Below are 15,417 nucleotides of genomic sequence, written 5' to 3' on the forward strand. Positions count from 1 at the left end.
CAGCATCCTTTCCTGGAGCACAGGCTGGAGTTCAAGGACACAGAGAGGCCCCACTTCTGTAAGACGTGGGGGAGGAGAACCGGCACTTACCCAGCGCGGGCACGTGACCGCCACTTCATCCCGCAATCCTCACAGCAATCCTCTAAGACAGAGTCTCATCTCCTTTTCACAGAGGGGAGAACTGAACAGCAAAACCATCACTAAGACAGGCAGATGCTCTAAAAGCAGCTCACCTTTGAAACACTCCACAAAGAGTCCATTCATAAAATAAAAAAGTAAAAAGCATCTTGCATTCTAAATATCACCAGGCCATCTCGCTCAAACCTGGTGATTTCTGTTACTTATTAAAAGGTGGATCTCTTTTAACTTACATGTGAAATGGGTTTTTTGGTTAAGAACCAAGTGATCTGAATGGAGTGATGGATGGTTCCATCCTGCAGACCCTTCAAAAGTCTACTAAGAACAAAAATGTTGCGAGCATGGAGCAGATCTTTAGAACTACAGTTAGCTTCAACACTGTGTAACCTAAACTAACTTTACCTGACACCCATCTTTCCAAATCCCCAAAACAAAGGGGATGTGAGAAGTCTTAGTGAACGGCCGCACGCTGTGTCTCGGGAGACTCTCTCCCTGATGTGGGCTCGGGCCGTTCTCACCGGCTCCCATCATCCTGGTGACGCGTGTGCTTTGACAGGCAGGATAACCTTGCACAGCGGTTTCCGGCTTCAAGAGCAACATGCCTTCACAGGCATTCCCTACAAAATGCTGTTTTTATAAAACTTCCATTATTCAATACTGACATTTTAATTTTTACCAAATCATCCAGTTTGTCCCATCTTTAGCAGTTAGGAGTGAACACTTACTTCCTTCAACTTTCTCATCTTTGCAGGTTTTCTGGGAACTATATGGATATAACTGCAAAAGAAGAAAGAAAAACCTAATTAGCAGGTAAATACTGGGGGGAGGGCATAGCTCAAGTGGTAGAGCGCAGGCCTAGCCTGCCTGAGGCCCTGGGTTCAATCCCCAGTACCTCCACTGAAAAACCAAACAAATAAATAAACCAAATTACCTCCCCCCTGCAAAAACAAAAACAAAAAAAGGAAGGTAAATCTTGGAAAATTTGAGCCTCTTTAGGAAGGACTCCTTTCCAGCATTCCAACATACAACTCCACAGCAACTTAAAATTAAAATCAAGAGCACCATAAATGCTCAGGAAAATGTTCACACTGGCCACCACTGGCATTACCCAGGAAAACAGACCTTAAGTGTCACTGCCTTCCCTCAGACAATGTTCCTAATCAGAGAAGGACCTTGGAGGTTGACCAAAGAGGGGGCCTTTCGCAGGTCACTAACAGCTCGTCCAGGGTCCCACCGCTGGCCAAGGTCAGAGCGGAGTCCCAGACGCCTCACCCAGCTCCCTCTCCCCTCTACTGTCCCCTCTTGTCCCACAGAACGTCATCACTGTCCCCATTCTGCCAAACTGAATGCTGGAAAAGAACCACCAGAATTAAATGCATCTGAGTCCCACTAGTACTACTTTTGACCCTTGGGGACGTTGGGAGAGCCTTCCATATGCTTCAAAAATCAAACAAGTATTTTTAATGATAACAAATAATCCCTCAAGATTTATGTCTGTTAAGGTTAATCCCTGATTTAAAACAATTGTTATGTCTTTGAGACTGCTGTTGCGGGTGATGGTTTTAGCCCTAGTCAGAGAAGGACTAAGATTTGATAGATGGAAGGAAAAAGAAATTTGTAAGTGTTCAATACATAGTCAAGGGTCACAAGCGCCAATGCCTACAGAGGCCGGGGAGGCAAACGACGGTGCTTGGGAAGGGTGTATTAGGGAACGGTGGGGACTGTGGCTAGCAGGAGTGAGGTCCCACGGGAGGTGTGCGGTGCTCATACTCCAGGGCCCCGTTTTCCTGTGGAAATGCAGGCAACTAAAAACTAAGTCCCCTGAACAATCAAATCTTCTCTCTTTTAAATGGAAACCAAAATTTCCTATCACATGAATAACCCCCTTATAAAACGTTGCAGCCTGGAGCTGAAGACCTTAAGTCCTTGCTTTCTGCCTGTTGACCAGATAACTAGAACTATCTGCATTATCTATGCTGCAACGGGTTTTTATTATTTTTATCTAAAGACACCTCTTTTTGGTAATGACAAAGGTGTTAAAAAAAAAGCCTTGAGTAGAGAGACACAGTGCAGAGGTAGGGTGCACGCCTAGCAAGCGTGTGGTCCTCGGGTCAATCCCCAGCGCCACCATTAAAAAGAAATAAATGAACAGAGACCTAATTACCTCCCCCTCAACAGTAAATAAATAAAAAGGTTTTTTTAATTAAAAAAATGCCTGATTTTTCTCAATATACCTTTAAAGGTTTTTGTTTCATTATCTAGTCAAGTTGAGATTTTTAAGGACTTCATTTTTAATTTGTAATAGAAGTTTACAGCTTGACTTTTTTTAAGTGTATGATTTTTATTTTTTAACATTTTTTATTGAGTTATAGTCATTTTACAATGTTGTGTCAAATTCCAGTGTAGAGCATAATTTTTCAGTTCTACATGAACATACATATATTCATTGTCACATTTTTTTTTGCTGTGAGCTACCACAAGATCTTGTATATATTTCCCTGTGCTATACAGTATAATCTTGTTTATTCTGCATACACCTGTCAGATCTATAAATTTTGAACTCCTGGTCTGTCCCTTCCCACCCCCCTCCCCCTTGGCAACCATAAGTTTGTATTCTATGTCTATGAATCTGTTTCTGTTTTGTATTTCAGTTCATTTTTTTTTTAGATTCCACATGTTAGTGATCTCATACGGTATTTTTCTTTCTCTTTCTGACTTACTTCACTTAGAACGACATTCTACACAGACATCCATGTTGCTGCAAATGGCGTTATGTTGTCGGTTTTTATGGCTGAGTAGTATTCCACTGTATAAATATATCACATCTTCTTTATCCAGTCATCTGTTGATGGACATTTAGGTTGTTTCCATGTCTTGGCTATTGTAAACAGTGCTGCTATGAACACTGGGGTGCAGGTGTCATCCTGAAGTAGGGTTCTTTCTGGACATATGCCCAGGAGCGGGATTCCTGGGTCATATGGTAAGTCTATTTCTAGTCTTTTGAGGAATCTCCATACTGTTTTCCACAGTGGCTGCACCAAACTGCATTCTGCAGCTTGATTTTTTTTCAAACAAGTCAACAAACTGCAAGCACCTGTTAATGAAGTTCTTAAATTAAAAAAAAAAAATTTGCAGCCAGTGCAAAGCTGAAAACTGAGGGACCCAAACAGCCTGCAAATCTCCCGCTCGCCGCCTTGGCTTCCCAGCCCTCCCAGGCATGCTCCTGCTGGCCTTCAAATAGGTATTCCAGTTCTAGATCCCCAAATTCCACAGCAGGTCATGAGCACAAGCCCCCCCAAATGAGACAGCTTATTATCATTAAAAAAAACCAAAAGGTAGAAGATTAATTTTAAAATTAAGGCATAAAAAGATCGAAAATCACAAAATGCTCTTTATTGTTTCGATGCTGCCTTCCAAAGAGCCCAGGAACGGCGCGGAAAGAGGGAACAGGACCTCCCTCAGAGATCCAGCGGACCCGAGCCTTTACACCAGGTGCTCAGAAGAGGTAGTTCCGGTTGGACTTAGGTTTCCTTGGGGGTGGGGTGGGGGGTGTGCAGCACAAATGAGAAGCAGACACGAGACGCTGATGTGTGATGTCCCTCCTTGCTGCTTCTGGAGAATAAAGGGAAGGAAGAAACCAACCGCTAGAATCAAGCCGGGCATTTTAAAGCACTGCATTCATTTCATTCTCAGAACATCTCACTGGAGTAGGTATTAACTGGTCCCATTTTATTGATGAGGAAACTGAGTCTCAGCAAGGTTATTTAATTTGCTAAATGCTCCCAGATGGGAAAAGCCATATTCAATTCACCCCAGGTCTTCGGCTCCAGGACCACATTCCTCTTCTCTGGCGTGGCTGCCTCGCCAGAGACTCCCCCCTTTGCCTGTTACCCACTAGTCCTCGGGTACAAATGGGTGGTAAGGACACTAGAAGTAAAGCTGGAGTGTCAACGAGCTTCTACAGTTTGATTTAAAAACCACTTCCACTTTGCATCTCAACAACAAATTCCAGGGTAAATAGGAAAAATTCCTACTAGAATTCAAATTCTTTGCAGGTCTCCCCAAACACACACACACACACACACACACACACACACACACAATCACACAATGCCCTGATCTACATTTTGTTTTGAATACAACTTTCCTCACACAAAAAAATCATAAATTCTAGGCTTTATGGGACATTTATTTTTTTAAGTAATTATTAGCCTATAATACTTTGTTTTATAGAGAAAAAATTATGTTCCTCATCTCAAATTAATTTATTCCAGCAAATGTGGGAAATGTTTGAATAATGATTGGCTCAGGGGTAGATTTTAACGGTATTTGTCTTCTCGATGTACCGTTTCACAGCCATTATCCTGAGAAGACTCCGGGACGGGTAATATATCACCAGGTTTCACTTCAACGTTCATCTGCTGGCGGCACAATCAGGAGCTTATTTGCTGGTGAAAATTAATTTTAACCGCTCAACGGCTCCGTAATTACAGAACATACATCCTGACAGGTGCCAGCTTACCGATACCAGCACAAACCCAGCCAGAATCATTTTCAGAGTTTTATTCACCGAAGTCTGGATTCTGATTTCATACTTCACTGACTTAAAAAGAAGTGAAGAAAATGAAACCCAAATGCCTCTCCGTGTCGATCTCCACATGCAAACATCACCCATCTGTTCTGTGGCCATGAAGGTGCCTGGAAAATGCAAAGTAACAGGGACTCTCCGCCACGTGGGAGCCCCACCTCCCCCGCCTGCTCAGCGAACTAAGTCGCGTTTCCTTCCCTGCAGAACATAATCATCGATGTTCAGAAACCTGAGAAAATAAACACCTCAGTCTTTCTCCGTACTTCCGCCACACGTCCAGAACATTTTAAATAAACCCTGAAAATCTCTCTGCCAAATCAGAGGTCTCACGGTCTCCTAGAAAACACCTCAACCCACAGGAAAGAGGAAAGACTGGCACCTGCTGATCACGGTCCAGGCGCAATGGGCGATGCTCCGCGAGCCTCCTCCCTCATCCGCTCCCAGATAAAACACACGTCACTCTTACAAGGGAACGTTTTGGGGGGAAGATTAAATACTTTTCATCGCACATATGTTGAAAAGGATTTTAAAATCAATTTTTGTAGAAACATACTCTTTCGTGACTGTGAGACCACAAGACCAGATGCTGCTGGGAAATCAGTATCCAGCCTGTTCGGGCTACGATAACAAAAACATCCCAGCCTGGGGCCAGGGCTTAAACAGCAGACATTCACCTCTCACAGCTCTGGAGGCTGGAAGTCAGAGATCAAGGTGCTGATGGATTCAGTGTCTGCTGCGGGCCCGCCTCCTGGATCACAGACAGCATCTCCTTGCTGCGTCCTCACTCGGAGCTCTCGGGGGGCCTCCTTTATAAGGGCACTAATCCCACAAGAGGCTCCACCCTCATGACCTCATCACCTCCAGAGGCCGCACCTCCTGACACCATTAAAAAGGAAGGTCGCTCGCTTGCCATCTGTTTCTACAAGGATCAAGCCGTTAGCCACTGCAGTGGCTGACCTCCAGCGCACTTGGGAAGGAACTCGGGTGAGGACCAGGCCTTGAGACAGTTAGAAATATTTCAGGAGAAATTTCTTATGAACCTGGATTCTTGCACCTTTCCATACTTAGTAAAGCACTAGCACTGTTGACTGAGATGTCTTCTCGTGACTAGCAGCCCCTCTACTGAGACGGATGCTCGAGTGCACAACGCCTTCACCAAATCACACGGGGAATGTCTTCCTCCCCAGCCTCTCAGAGAAGTTCCGCGGGGCTGTCTGAGCAGCCGTCTCCTGGGCCACATCCTCAGTAAGACACTGAATAAACTCAACTCACAACCCCTACGTTGTGCATTTTTTCCCAAGTTGACACCATCACATGGGGAAGGCGGTTCAGTTTCAACATACGAATTTCAGAAGGACACAGACATTCAGTGTGTAGCATGTGGTAATGAACCCTGAAAAAATAATCACAAAATGAAATATCTACAAAGGTGCACATCCTTGCCAGGGGATGCCCGTACGTAACAGGATTATCACAGTAATAAATTTAAATCTAAAATGTCACGGCGTTAATCCAGACTCCGCCTCTCAGCAACCGTGACGTCTGTGACTTACCAGGTTTCTTTAAAAACAATAGCATGGCAAGTTTGCACCTTTGCAGACGCCATTAAGAATCTGGATCACAAGCCAGCCAGCTCACAAAATGACACTATCTGGGTGGTCCAGAAACCCTCAAGCTACTGATTTAATTAGGAGCATCTCTGGAGACAGAGCGTGCCTGACATTTGGGAGAAGAAAATGGAAATCTTCTCTGGAGAATCTCGCCTTTACCTCAGCCCTCAGAGAGCTTCCTCAGATCAAACCCCGCAGAAAAGGAGTCATCTGCAGACTCCTTCTCAAAAACTAAGTAAACTAACAAGGAGAGAAAGGACCGCGAGACAAAACCAGCTGAAATAAGGGGAAGTAGGTGAATTTCAAACGGCCGGGATTGCAAGCACAGACCACAGAAGGACAGTATTTCAACAAAAGGCAAACTTGAAAACACACAGAGGACAAAGAAACACAAAAGAATAATATGGAAAAACCAGATAGAATTTTTAGAAATGAAAAACTAAATGATTTAAATTTAAAACTCAGTGAATTGGTTTGATAGCACTGTATACACAGCAGAAAACTTAATGAGAAGCTCCAAGTGAAGGAAGTCCCCAGAGCAGAGCACGAGGATAAAAGAGAGAAAAATGCACGGAAAAGAGGGGGACTCCCGGAGGTCGGAGTCAACGAAACAGGCCAACCCATGTCGACTGAGACGCAGAAAAGCAAGGGGAGGAAACGGAGGCAGAGGCATCTTCTGAACAGACAATGGCTGACAGGCCCCAAGACCACCGGCAGTTACCACCGGAGACTCAAGAGAATTCAGTAAATCTGCATGTAGACATCTCACTTAAAGCACAGCACACAGAATCAAAGAGAATAGATTTTAAAAAGCTGAAAAAGATAAACCACTACTTTCAAAGAAGTGAATGGCGACAGCTGATTTCTCGCCAGCAACCACTAAGTTAGAAGACAATGAAAAAACACCTGTCATGGGTGGAAGGGCGCCATCATCCACAGAATCACAGCAGAAACGTACGTGGAGAACAAAGGTAAAAAGGCTTCTGCGGGGAGGGCAGAGCTCAGTCAGCAGTAGACGACGTGCTTAGCATGCATGGGTTCGATCCCCAGTACCTCTGTTAGATAAATTAGTAAGTAAATAAACTTTAATTCCCTCCCCCCAAAAAACAAAAAAAAAAATTAATAAATAAATAAATATATAAATAAATAAACCTAATTACCTTCCCCCCAAAAAAAACAAACAAAAAAATTTAAAAATTAAATAAGTAATTTTAAAATTTTTTAAAAAGAAGATTGCCACTCTGGGAACCACGGACTAAGTAACGCCGATCAACCCTTCCACTAAAAACTGATAAAACTGGACAAACTAAGAGAGCTGTCGTTGAAACACAAGACATCCGACAAGATGGTGAGGAACTACCGCACTGCAGGTAAGAAGGGAAATCCGAAGACATGAGCCTGACGCCCGGGGCCCCTGTGGCCCAGAGGTAGTTGCTGCTGGGCACAGAAAACTCAGAGAGTGAACCGCGGTTCTGACAGCCTTTGCGGCCAGCAGGCAAAGCCCACCGCCGCCGCGGCTACAGCGAGCCGCCCTCTGTGAACAGGGACCCCCTGCGCTGCCCCTGAGAAGGAGGGAGTGTCCCGGCTCCCAGCCGTCTGGCCTGAACCATCTCACACTCTGAAGCTGTACCAAGTTGATCGTGAACTGGGGTGACGGGTACGTGGCTGAAGGTCACAAAAATCTACTTTGGCAAAAGATATTATCATCCTAGGCCTCCAATTATTCTGAAAATAACTTTTAAAAGTAATGGCCAGCCCATAAAGATAACCAAGCAGAAGGAGGGAGAAGACAGCCTGAGAGCACCAGCCGCCGTGGCCTCAGCCTGGATCACTCAGGCTGGGAAGCCCGCTGAGAGTCACCGCGGAGAGGCTCCGGTCCCAGACAGGGCTTCCCGCCATGCGCCTGGGAGGGAGGCTGCGAGCACCGCCCAGTCAGGCCTTCACGCCGGCGGCCAGCATCCTGCTTGCAAACTCATGAGCGCCTCTGAGCCAGAAACACTCGGCTGCTCCTGAATTCCTGATCACAGAAACTGGGAGATAATACAGGTCATTTTATGCCAGTAAGCTTGCACTAACAGGACACGCAGACATGGATAACTGACACGCTCCCCTAGAGATGGTCTTGCCCTGTGCACCAGGAGACACGCAGGAGCGTGTTTACAGCAGCGTTGCTGATCTTAGCACGACATTTACAACGACCCAAGTTACCCATCAACAGACTGGATAAATAAACTGGTACTTCAGTCAGTGAAATAATACGTAACAGTGAAAAGCGAATGACCTATTAGCTACATGCTATTAACGTGGGTAAGTCTCAGAAGCATATTATTGTATGAAAAAGCAAGTAACAGAAAAATGTATGCAATATAATAGCATTTACATAAAGTATGTGAAACACTGAAAAAACCCTACCCTTCAGGGATAGATGACTATGAAAAGATGATTATTACAAAAGCCAAAATAGGGGGGAGGGCATAGCTCAGTGGTGGAGTGCATGCTCAGTAGGCACGAGGTCCTGGGTTCAATCCCCAGTCCCTCCATTTAAATATAATTAATAAGCCTAATTACCCTCTCCCACAAAAAAACAAAATAAAATAAAATACTCTTTTAAAAAGCTAAAACGGTGCTTACCTATAGGGAAAGGATGGGGGTGGAGGTAGGAGGGTTTTAAAATGCAGCTAATCCACAGAGGCCTGCTTTGTTACTATTCCTTACGCATGGAGTTGCATACACTCTTCCGTATATATCCTGTATATATATTCTTTTCACGATAAAAGAAATGAAGTCAACAACAGTGTAAGAAATGGTAATAATATCCTTCAAAGGCAGACACAAGCAATGAGTGAAGCCCAGGCGGCTCGGGAATTCACGGAGGATTCAGAAACAGTCTTCTCCCTTCCCTTTCGTAGAGGAAGCCTTTTCCGAGGCCCTGCACCCAGGCAGCATCAAACCTGTGCTTCCCTCACAATAGCTGCCACTTTGTCTTTTGTGGCTACTTCTGTGTGGCTCTTATCTCTCCCAAACATACACTGTGAAGCCCCCTCAGCCTCTGCAGCACCCCCCGGGGGGCTCCCTATAGGAAGAAGGGCACAATAGCTTTTGCTAAGAACTGCAAGATAGGTTTGGGTTGCAAATACACTTGTCTAATGACAGTTACCAAGAGAGTTTAGAAGAAATTATAAGGATTATAAGCGCACAAAAGACTGTGGTCTCTCTGGGAAAAAGAAAGACCACAATCAGAACAGTGCCAAAGAACCCTATATGCAGCAAGATCTCAAAAGGATTGCCATACCAGTCCCAGGATACACGGGAAAGAATTAAACTGACAATTTGGGTGGGGGCCCTCTGGTACAAGTGAACATGGCCAGTTTCCACTACGGCTTTCAGAGTGGCCCTGGCGTTGATACACAGGCCTGCGTCCCCAGGACAAGCGACCCCCTCCCCGTCTGCTGTCCTGATCTTAGCAGACACCCGGCCGGGGTGTCCCTGCTCACAGGCAGGACTCCTGTCCTCTGCAGACTCCTAGTCTAGCAGGACAGAGAGCGGTGAACTGGGCCGACCACACACCTCAGTACCTGCGCTCATGGAAGGATGCGAGCCCAGGTGCCCGGAACACCAGTCTGAACCAGCCGGGACCCAGTTGAGTCCTGCCTGCCAACGTCGTGTGGCCAACTCTCGTGCTGCAGACCTCCGCGCAGAGCTCACCTTTACAAAGAGGCCTACCCTGGGCGCACTATTTTAATTGCCACATCTCCGCCCCCTCTCCCCATCCCCTTTCTAACCCTCTCCCCACACTGACGAGTCCGGTGATCGGAGCTGGCCTGCCCTCCCGACAAAGCGGGCGGGGACTGTGGCCGGCAGGGCGCATGCGCCCGAGGAGGCCCCGTGGAGAAAATCTGCACAAGAAGGTGGCGCGGAGGCCCCGTGGAGAAAATCTGCACAAGAAGGTGGCGCTCCGCGGGGGCAGAGCCAGGGTCGGTCCCCCGGGCCATGGGGACAGGAGGGGCCGCCAGGCGGAGGCAGAGCCGGATGGAGTCTGTGCCCCCGCCCCACTCAGGCAGAACGGGCCGCGTGGGCTGGGGGGGAAGGGACCCCAGGGCGCAGTTCCGGCCCCGTGGGGACAGGACGGGCCGCCAGGCGGGGACAGAGCCGGAGTCTGTCTCCTGGCCCCGCTTGGGCAGGACCGGCCACAGGGCAGGGGCCGGGGAGGGGGAACCCGGGCGCAGTTCCGGCCCCGTGGGGACAGGACGGGCGCTTGGCGGGGGCAGAGCACGCGCGGGGCCGCACTTACTCGAGCTTCTTGAAGGCCTCGCGCCCGGCCGCCACGTACTTGCCGCCGGCCTGCAGCGCGTCCAGCTCGCGCACCGGGCGCCCGCGCGTCGGTGTGAACAGGCGCCGCACGCCGAACGGCACGGCCACCTGCTCGTTCAGCTGGTCCAGCAGCCCCGCGAAGGTGGCCACGCGGCGGCGCGACAGCACGAACTTGCGGCCCACGTAGAACTGGTCCCCGTTGCGGTACACCACGATGGTCTTGGCGGGCGTGGTGTCCACCAGCACGTGCGGCGCGCGCGAGCCCATGGCGCCGCTCCCGGCCCGGCCGCCGCGCGTGCGCTCCAGCCGCGGGGCCGCCGCCGCCCCCCGCGCCGCCCGCGCTGACGCCGCCCGGCCATTGTGACCGCCGCCCGGAGAGGCGCGGCCGGCGGCAGGCGAGGCAGCGTCAGAGAGCCGGGAAGAGCTCCGGGAGGGGAAGAGAGCCCGGCTCCTGCCAAGGAGGGAGGAGTGGGAGGGGCCCGGGATCCACCAGGCACCCACCTCGCCCCTCCCACCACACACCCACCCTCCTGCGCAGAGAGGTTGCGGATGGGTTGGGGCAAAGGGGCATCGAGACCATCCTGACAATCAGAACTGCGTCAGGGAGGAAATCGTCAGGAACCATCCAGAGCATGTGAGAAGCTAGGGTGCCGGGCACCGGTAGCGCGAGGTATCACAAAGGTTTAGCATTCAGCATGCACCTTCGTGTGGGGGAAGCGCAGTGTAAGAGGCTGTACGTCCTTGGGAAAGGCATCCCCTATGCTAGGTAAACATGACCAGTCCTCTTGAGCTGGGACAATAATGGCTAGAAATACATTTTTCCAGGGGCTCTGATGGGCTTCAACAAACTTTTAAAGATAATGGTCTATGTATTACCTGCTGAAATACCTCTGAAGCTTCAGAATATCTATACCTATAAATTTTACATACTCTAAATACCAATATATTGTACTGTTAAAAAACAAAAACAGAGTAATCCTTAAGAGGCCACCTACCGTTGACAGCCACAGCCAATTTTTGAACCACTACGCCCTTCACAGCAACACTACACACAGGTACTAGGGTGTGAAAGTGATCACTTTATTAAATCACCAGGAATTCTGTTGATCGTCACAAGGTTAGTTGCTAGGAACTTCTAGGGGTTGGGTGTTGAAAACACTCGGAGAGCAGGACTGAGCGTCGTGGAGCCACCACGGTTCGGTGTGGGCTACAGGTTGGACCTGAAGCCCGCCTTAACCGAGAACCTCATCGCGGGTTTCTCCCGCGGCCGGAGGAGGCAGATGGAGCTGGGGAAGCCCCTGAGCCGCAGGCGGCTCACGCCCCCATCCGGGGTGATGGTGAACCTCACATGGGTGATGACATCCTGCAGCTCCGGCATGAGGCTGTCCAACAGGTGGGTCTCGTCCGGGTTCAGCTGGAAGAGAGGCAGCCGGAGAGGCCCCTGTAATAGCCAGAAGGGCTGACTTGCCCAGCACAACCCATCGACTTGGACTTAGGGGCCTTAAACAGTGAAAATGACTATTGAGTGATGATCATTTGGCTTACCGCAGAGATCTGTTAATAGGGAATGGATTCCCGAATGAGACTGACATGACGCTGGCTGGTTTTAATAGTTAATTAAGTGGACAAACTGATGAGAAAGCAAAAGAGGGCATGTGGGTGTCTCCCGGAGGCCATCACCCGCCGTTACAAAGGAGCAGCCCTCACCCCATCTCTGACCGGAAAATGACCTCTTCCCTCCTATTTGATCAAAGAAGGCACTTCTGGGATGTCTCAGTGTCCCTCCCACAGGTGGGCACACCCTTGGAGCTTTGCATATCTAGCTGTCCTTCCTAAAAAGGTAATATACTGGAGAAGCACTTTTCCTGTATGTATCCTTTGCACTTGATAGTTTAAAACAATATTTGATTGTTATATGTGCCAAGGTGTGAGAACACAGCCTGTCCTTTCATTATATAAATGCTCAGATACGGTTTTTTAAAGCTCATTTGTTCTACTGTTAAACTGAGCAGAAGTTTTGGAGTTGAAATGTGCTCTGAGTAACGTGGCCTGCCTGGCTCCCCAGGTGGGTAGGATGCCACGCTAACCTTTGTGACTGGAAGCAGGGGTTTCCACTTGTGGCCCGGGAGATCCCAGTTCTGCCTGACCATGTCTTCTTCCTCCTGGGTCGTCAGGATGCAGCCGTCCAGCTTACAGCTGTCGGGAGAATTGCCTAGTGGAACAGGATCAACAGTGACTTTCTCCACTCCGTCTGCACTTAGAGCAGTTTGGTTTATAGACCATCATCCTGGATCAAAAACCCAACACAGAACAAATCAAGGTTCTTTCAAAACAAAAGCAAAAGAATGAAGTACATGAGAGGAGGAAAGTACTGGGTGTGTGGCAGAGTGGGACCGCCTCGTGAAACCAATGAGTGTGTGCTCTTCAGAGGAACCAGGAAGGCCTGACAAACGTCCATGGGCTGGTGCATGTGAGTTTGAGTGTGTGGCATTTTACTTAGAAAGCTGAGCGTATCTGCTAAACTTCCTAGATTGCACATTTCACGACTCGCCTCCTTCTCTGTGGTTCATCTGAAATCATTATGAAGCTGGAAAATACCTTCCTTTTGGCATCACAGAATAGAATAGGATTGTGGAATCACAGAGTACACCACACACCCTGTATTTGAGGGTTTCTAAGTGCTCTTTTGGTGAAAATGTATGGTCCGGAGTTGTCTCTTCTGTCTTTGGAATTTCACCGGCATCATGGGCCCAGTGGGCTGAGACGAGTTTGGTGGAGGCTCCCCCACTCTTTGTGGGGAGGACTTCTATAGGGGTCCCCAAGACTTGAAGATCAACAGAGGAGGAGCTCCTGGTCAAGAAGTGTGGCAGAGGGGGATGCTCGTTGAACACTGGTCTCCAAGGTGGGGGAGCACGCTCCTGGGGTGCCATGGAAACCCAAAGGACGCAGGAAGAGAGCGTCAGGATGACTGTGTCTGTTTCTGTCACACATGCACACATGTGAGTGTGTGTGTATAGCAAGCCAGGCATATTTGACATCATAACAGGATACTGGCACATTCCCTCATCCCCATGACTGTCATCACGTGGTGATGGAGAGACCTAAGGGCCACCAACAGTATAGCCATGGCATATTCCATATTGCAATTCAGGGTCCCTGGTTACAGGGATTTACCTGGTGTTGACCGAACCAGCCCTCACAAAAATAAACAAGTGGTTTTAAACTATCTGTAGGGAACCGTGGTTTAAGGATACTGCTAGAAAACAAAACAAAATGACAACCTATGGAATGGGAGAAAATTTTTGCAAAAGATGGAACTGATAAAGGCTTGATCTCCAGAGTATATAAGCAGTTCATACAACTTAAGAAAAAAGCAAACAGCCCAATCCAAAAATGGGCAGAAGACCTAAACAAGCAATTCTTCAAGGAAGAAATACAAATGATCAATAGGCACATGAAAAAATGCTCAGTATCACTGATTATCAGAGAAATGCAGATCAAAACTACAATGAGGTATCACCTCACACCAGTCAGTATGTCCGTCATTCAAAAGTCCACAAATGACAAATGTTGGAGAGGCTGTGGAGAAAAGGGAACCCTCTTACACTGCTGGTGGGAATGCAGTTTGGTGCAGCCACTGTGGAAAACAGTATGGAGATTCCCCAAAAGACTAGCAATAGACTTACCGTGTGACCCAGGAATCCCTCTCCTGGGCATATATCCAGAAGGAACCCTACTTTAAAATGACACCTGCACCCCAATGTTCATAGCAGCACTATTTACAATAGCCAAGACAGGAAACAGCCTAAATGTCCATCAACAGATGACTGGATAAAGAAGGTGTGGTATATTTATACAATGGAATACTATTCAGCCATAAAAACCAACAACATAATGCCATTTGCAGCAACATGGATGTCCCTGGAGAATGTCATTCTAAGTGAAGTAAGTCAGAAAGAGAAAGAAAAATACCACATGAGATAACTCATAAGTGGAATCTAAAAAAAAAGAAAGAAAGAAAAAGACAAATGAACATAAATACAAAACAGAAAAAGACTCATAGACATAGAATACAAACTTGTGGTTGCCAAGGGGGCAGGGGTGGGAAGGGACAGACTGGGACTTCAAAATTTGTAGATACTGACAGGCATAAGTGGAATAGATAAACGAGATTATACTGTACAGCACAGGGAAATGTATACAAGGTCCTGTGGTAGCTCACAGCAAAAAAAAGTGTGACAATGAATATACGTTCAGTTCATGTAGAACTGAAAAGCTGTGCTCTGTGCTGGAAATGGACACAACATTGTGAACTGACTATAACTCAATTTGAAAAAAAAGATACTGCTAGAGATGCAAGCATCCAAGAACAACAAGCAAATAGCAGGGCTGACGTTTCTCCTGACCTTCAGGGTGCAAGGTCATCAGCTGTACTGAGCCGTGAAAACAGTGACCCGCTGATCAGATCCAAAACACTGTCTTCCAGGTGGAAGTCTCCATCGTCAAGACTTCTTGAAGTGATTTACATCCACTACCACTGATGACGACCTGCCCCTTAAACATACACTGCGCCTTGATGAAACAGTTCATAACTGAGGTCATAATGACTCGTAAGACACTTAAAAATCAGGCGTCCGATATACGGCTATAAACTGCCGTATTTATTCAAAGACGGCCCAGCAATCAGGAGACACACGATCCAGTGCTTATCAAAATTTCACCTAACAACTGTGAAAGCTTAGAAACCTCCTTTGAACTTTCTCAATATAA

General features: G+C 47.6%; 2 protein-coding genes and 1 long non-coding RNA gene across 9 annotated transcripts in view; 1 reads left to right on the forward strand and 2 right to left on the reverse strand.

Annotated features, from left to right (window-relative positions):
- Nucleotides 1–10,915, reverse strand: part of DCDC2C (doublecortin domain containing 2C) — a 75,326-nt gene extending 64,411 nt beyond the window's left edge. For all 7 annotated transcript variants that reach the window (XR_012059250.1, XR_012059249.1, XM_072938257.1 and 4 more), the window contains exons 1-2: nt 10,628–10,915; nt 864–915 (exon numbers count right to left, since the gene is read on the reverse strand). Coding sequence is in view for 5 of the 7 variants with exons in the window: in XM_072938257.1 (XP_072794358.1) it covers nt 864–915; nt 10,628–10,914 (339 nt within the window). In the remaining 2 variants the exon portion in view is untranslated. The remainder of the gene's footprint in view (nt 1–863; nt 916–10,627) is intronic.
- Nucleotides 10,916–11,076: 161 nt separating this feature from the next.
- Nucleotides 11,077–15,417, forward strand: part of LOC116283451 (uncharacterized) — a 33,684-nt gene continuing 29,343 nt past the window's right edge. Inside the window, exon 1 of the long non-coding RNA XR_012059251.1 lies at nt 11,077–11,281. This is a non-coding gene — a long non-coding RNA (uncharacterized lncRNA). The remainder of the gene's footprint in view (nt 11,282–15,417) is intronic.
- The window catches only part of ALLC (allantoicase), a 28,328-nt gene continuing 24,617 nt past the window's right edge, over nt 11,707–15,417 (reverse strand). Inside the window, exons 11-12 of the mRNA XM_031684729.2 lie at nt 12,735–12,859; nt 11,707–12,061 (exon numbers count right to left, since the gene is read on the reverse strand). Coding sequence (XP_031540589.2) covers nt 11,855–12,061; nt 12,735–12,859 — 332 coding nt within the window. The 3' untranslated portion in view covers nt 11,707–11,854. The remainder of the gene's footprint in view (nt 12,062–12,734; nt 12,860–15,417) is intronic.

This window comes from Vicugna pacos, chromosome 15 (assembly GCF_048564905.1).
Source record: "Vicugna pacos chromosome 15, VicPac4, whole genome shotgun sequence".
Classification (NCBI taxonomy): domain Eukaryota; kingdom Metazoa; phylum Chordata; class Mammalia; order Artiodactyla; family Camelidae; genus Vicugna; species Vicugna pacos.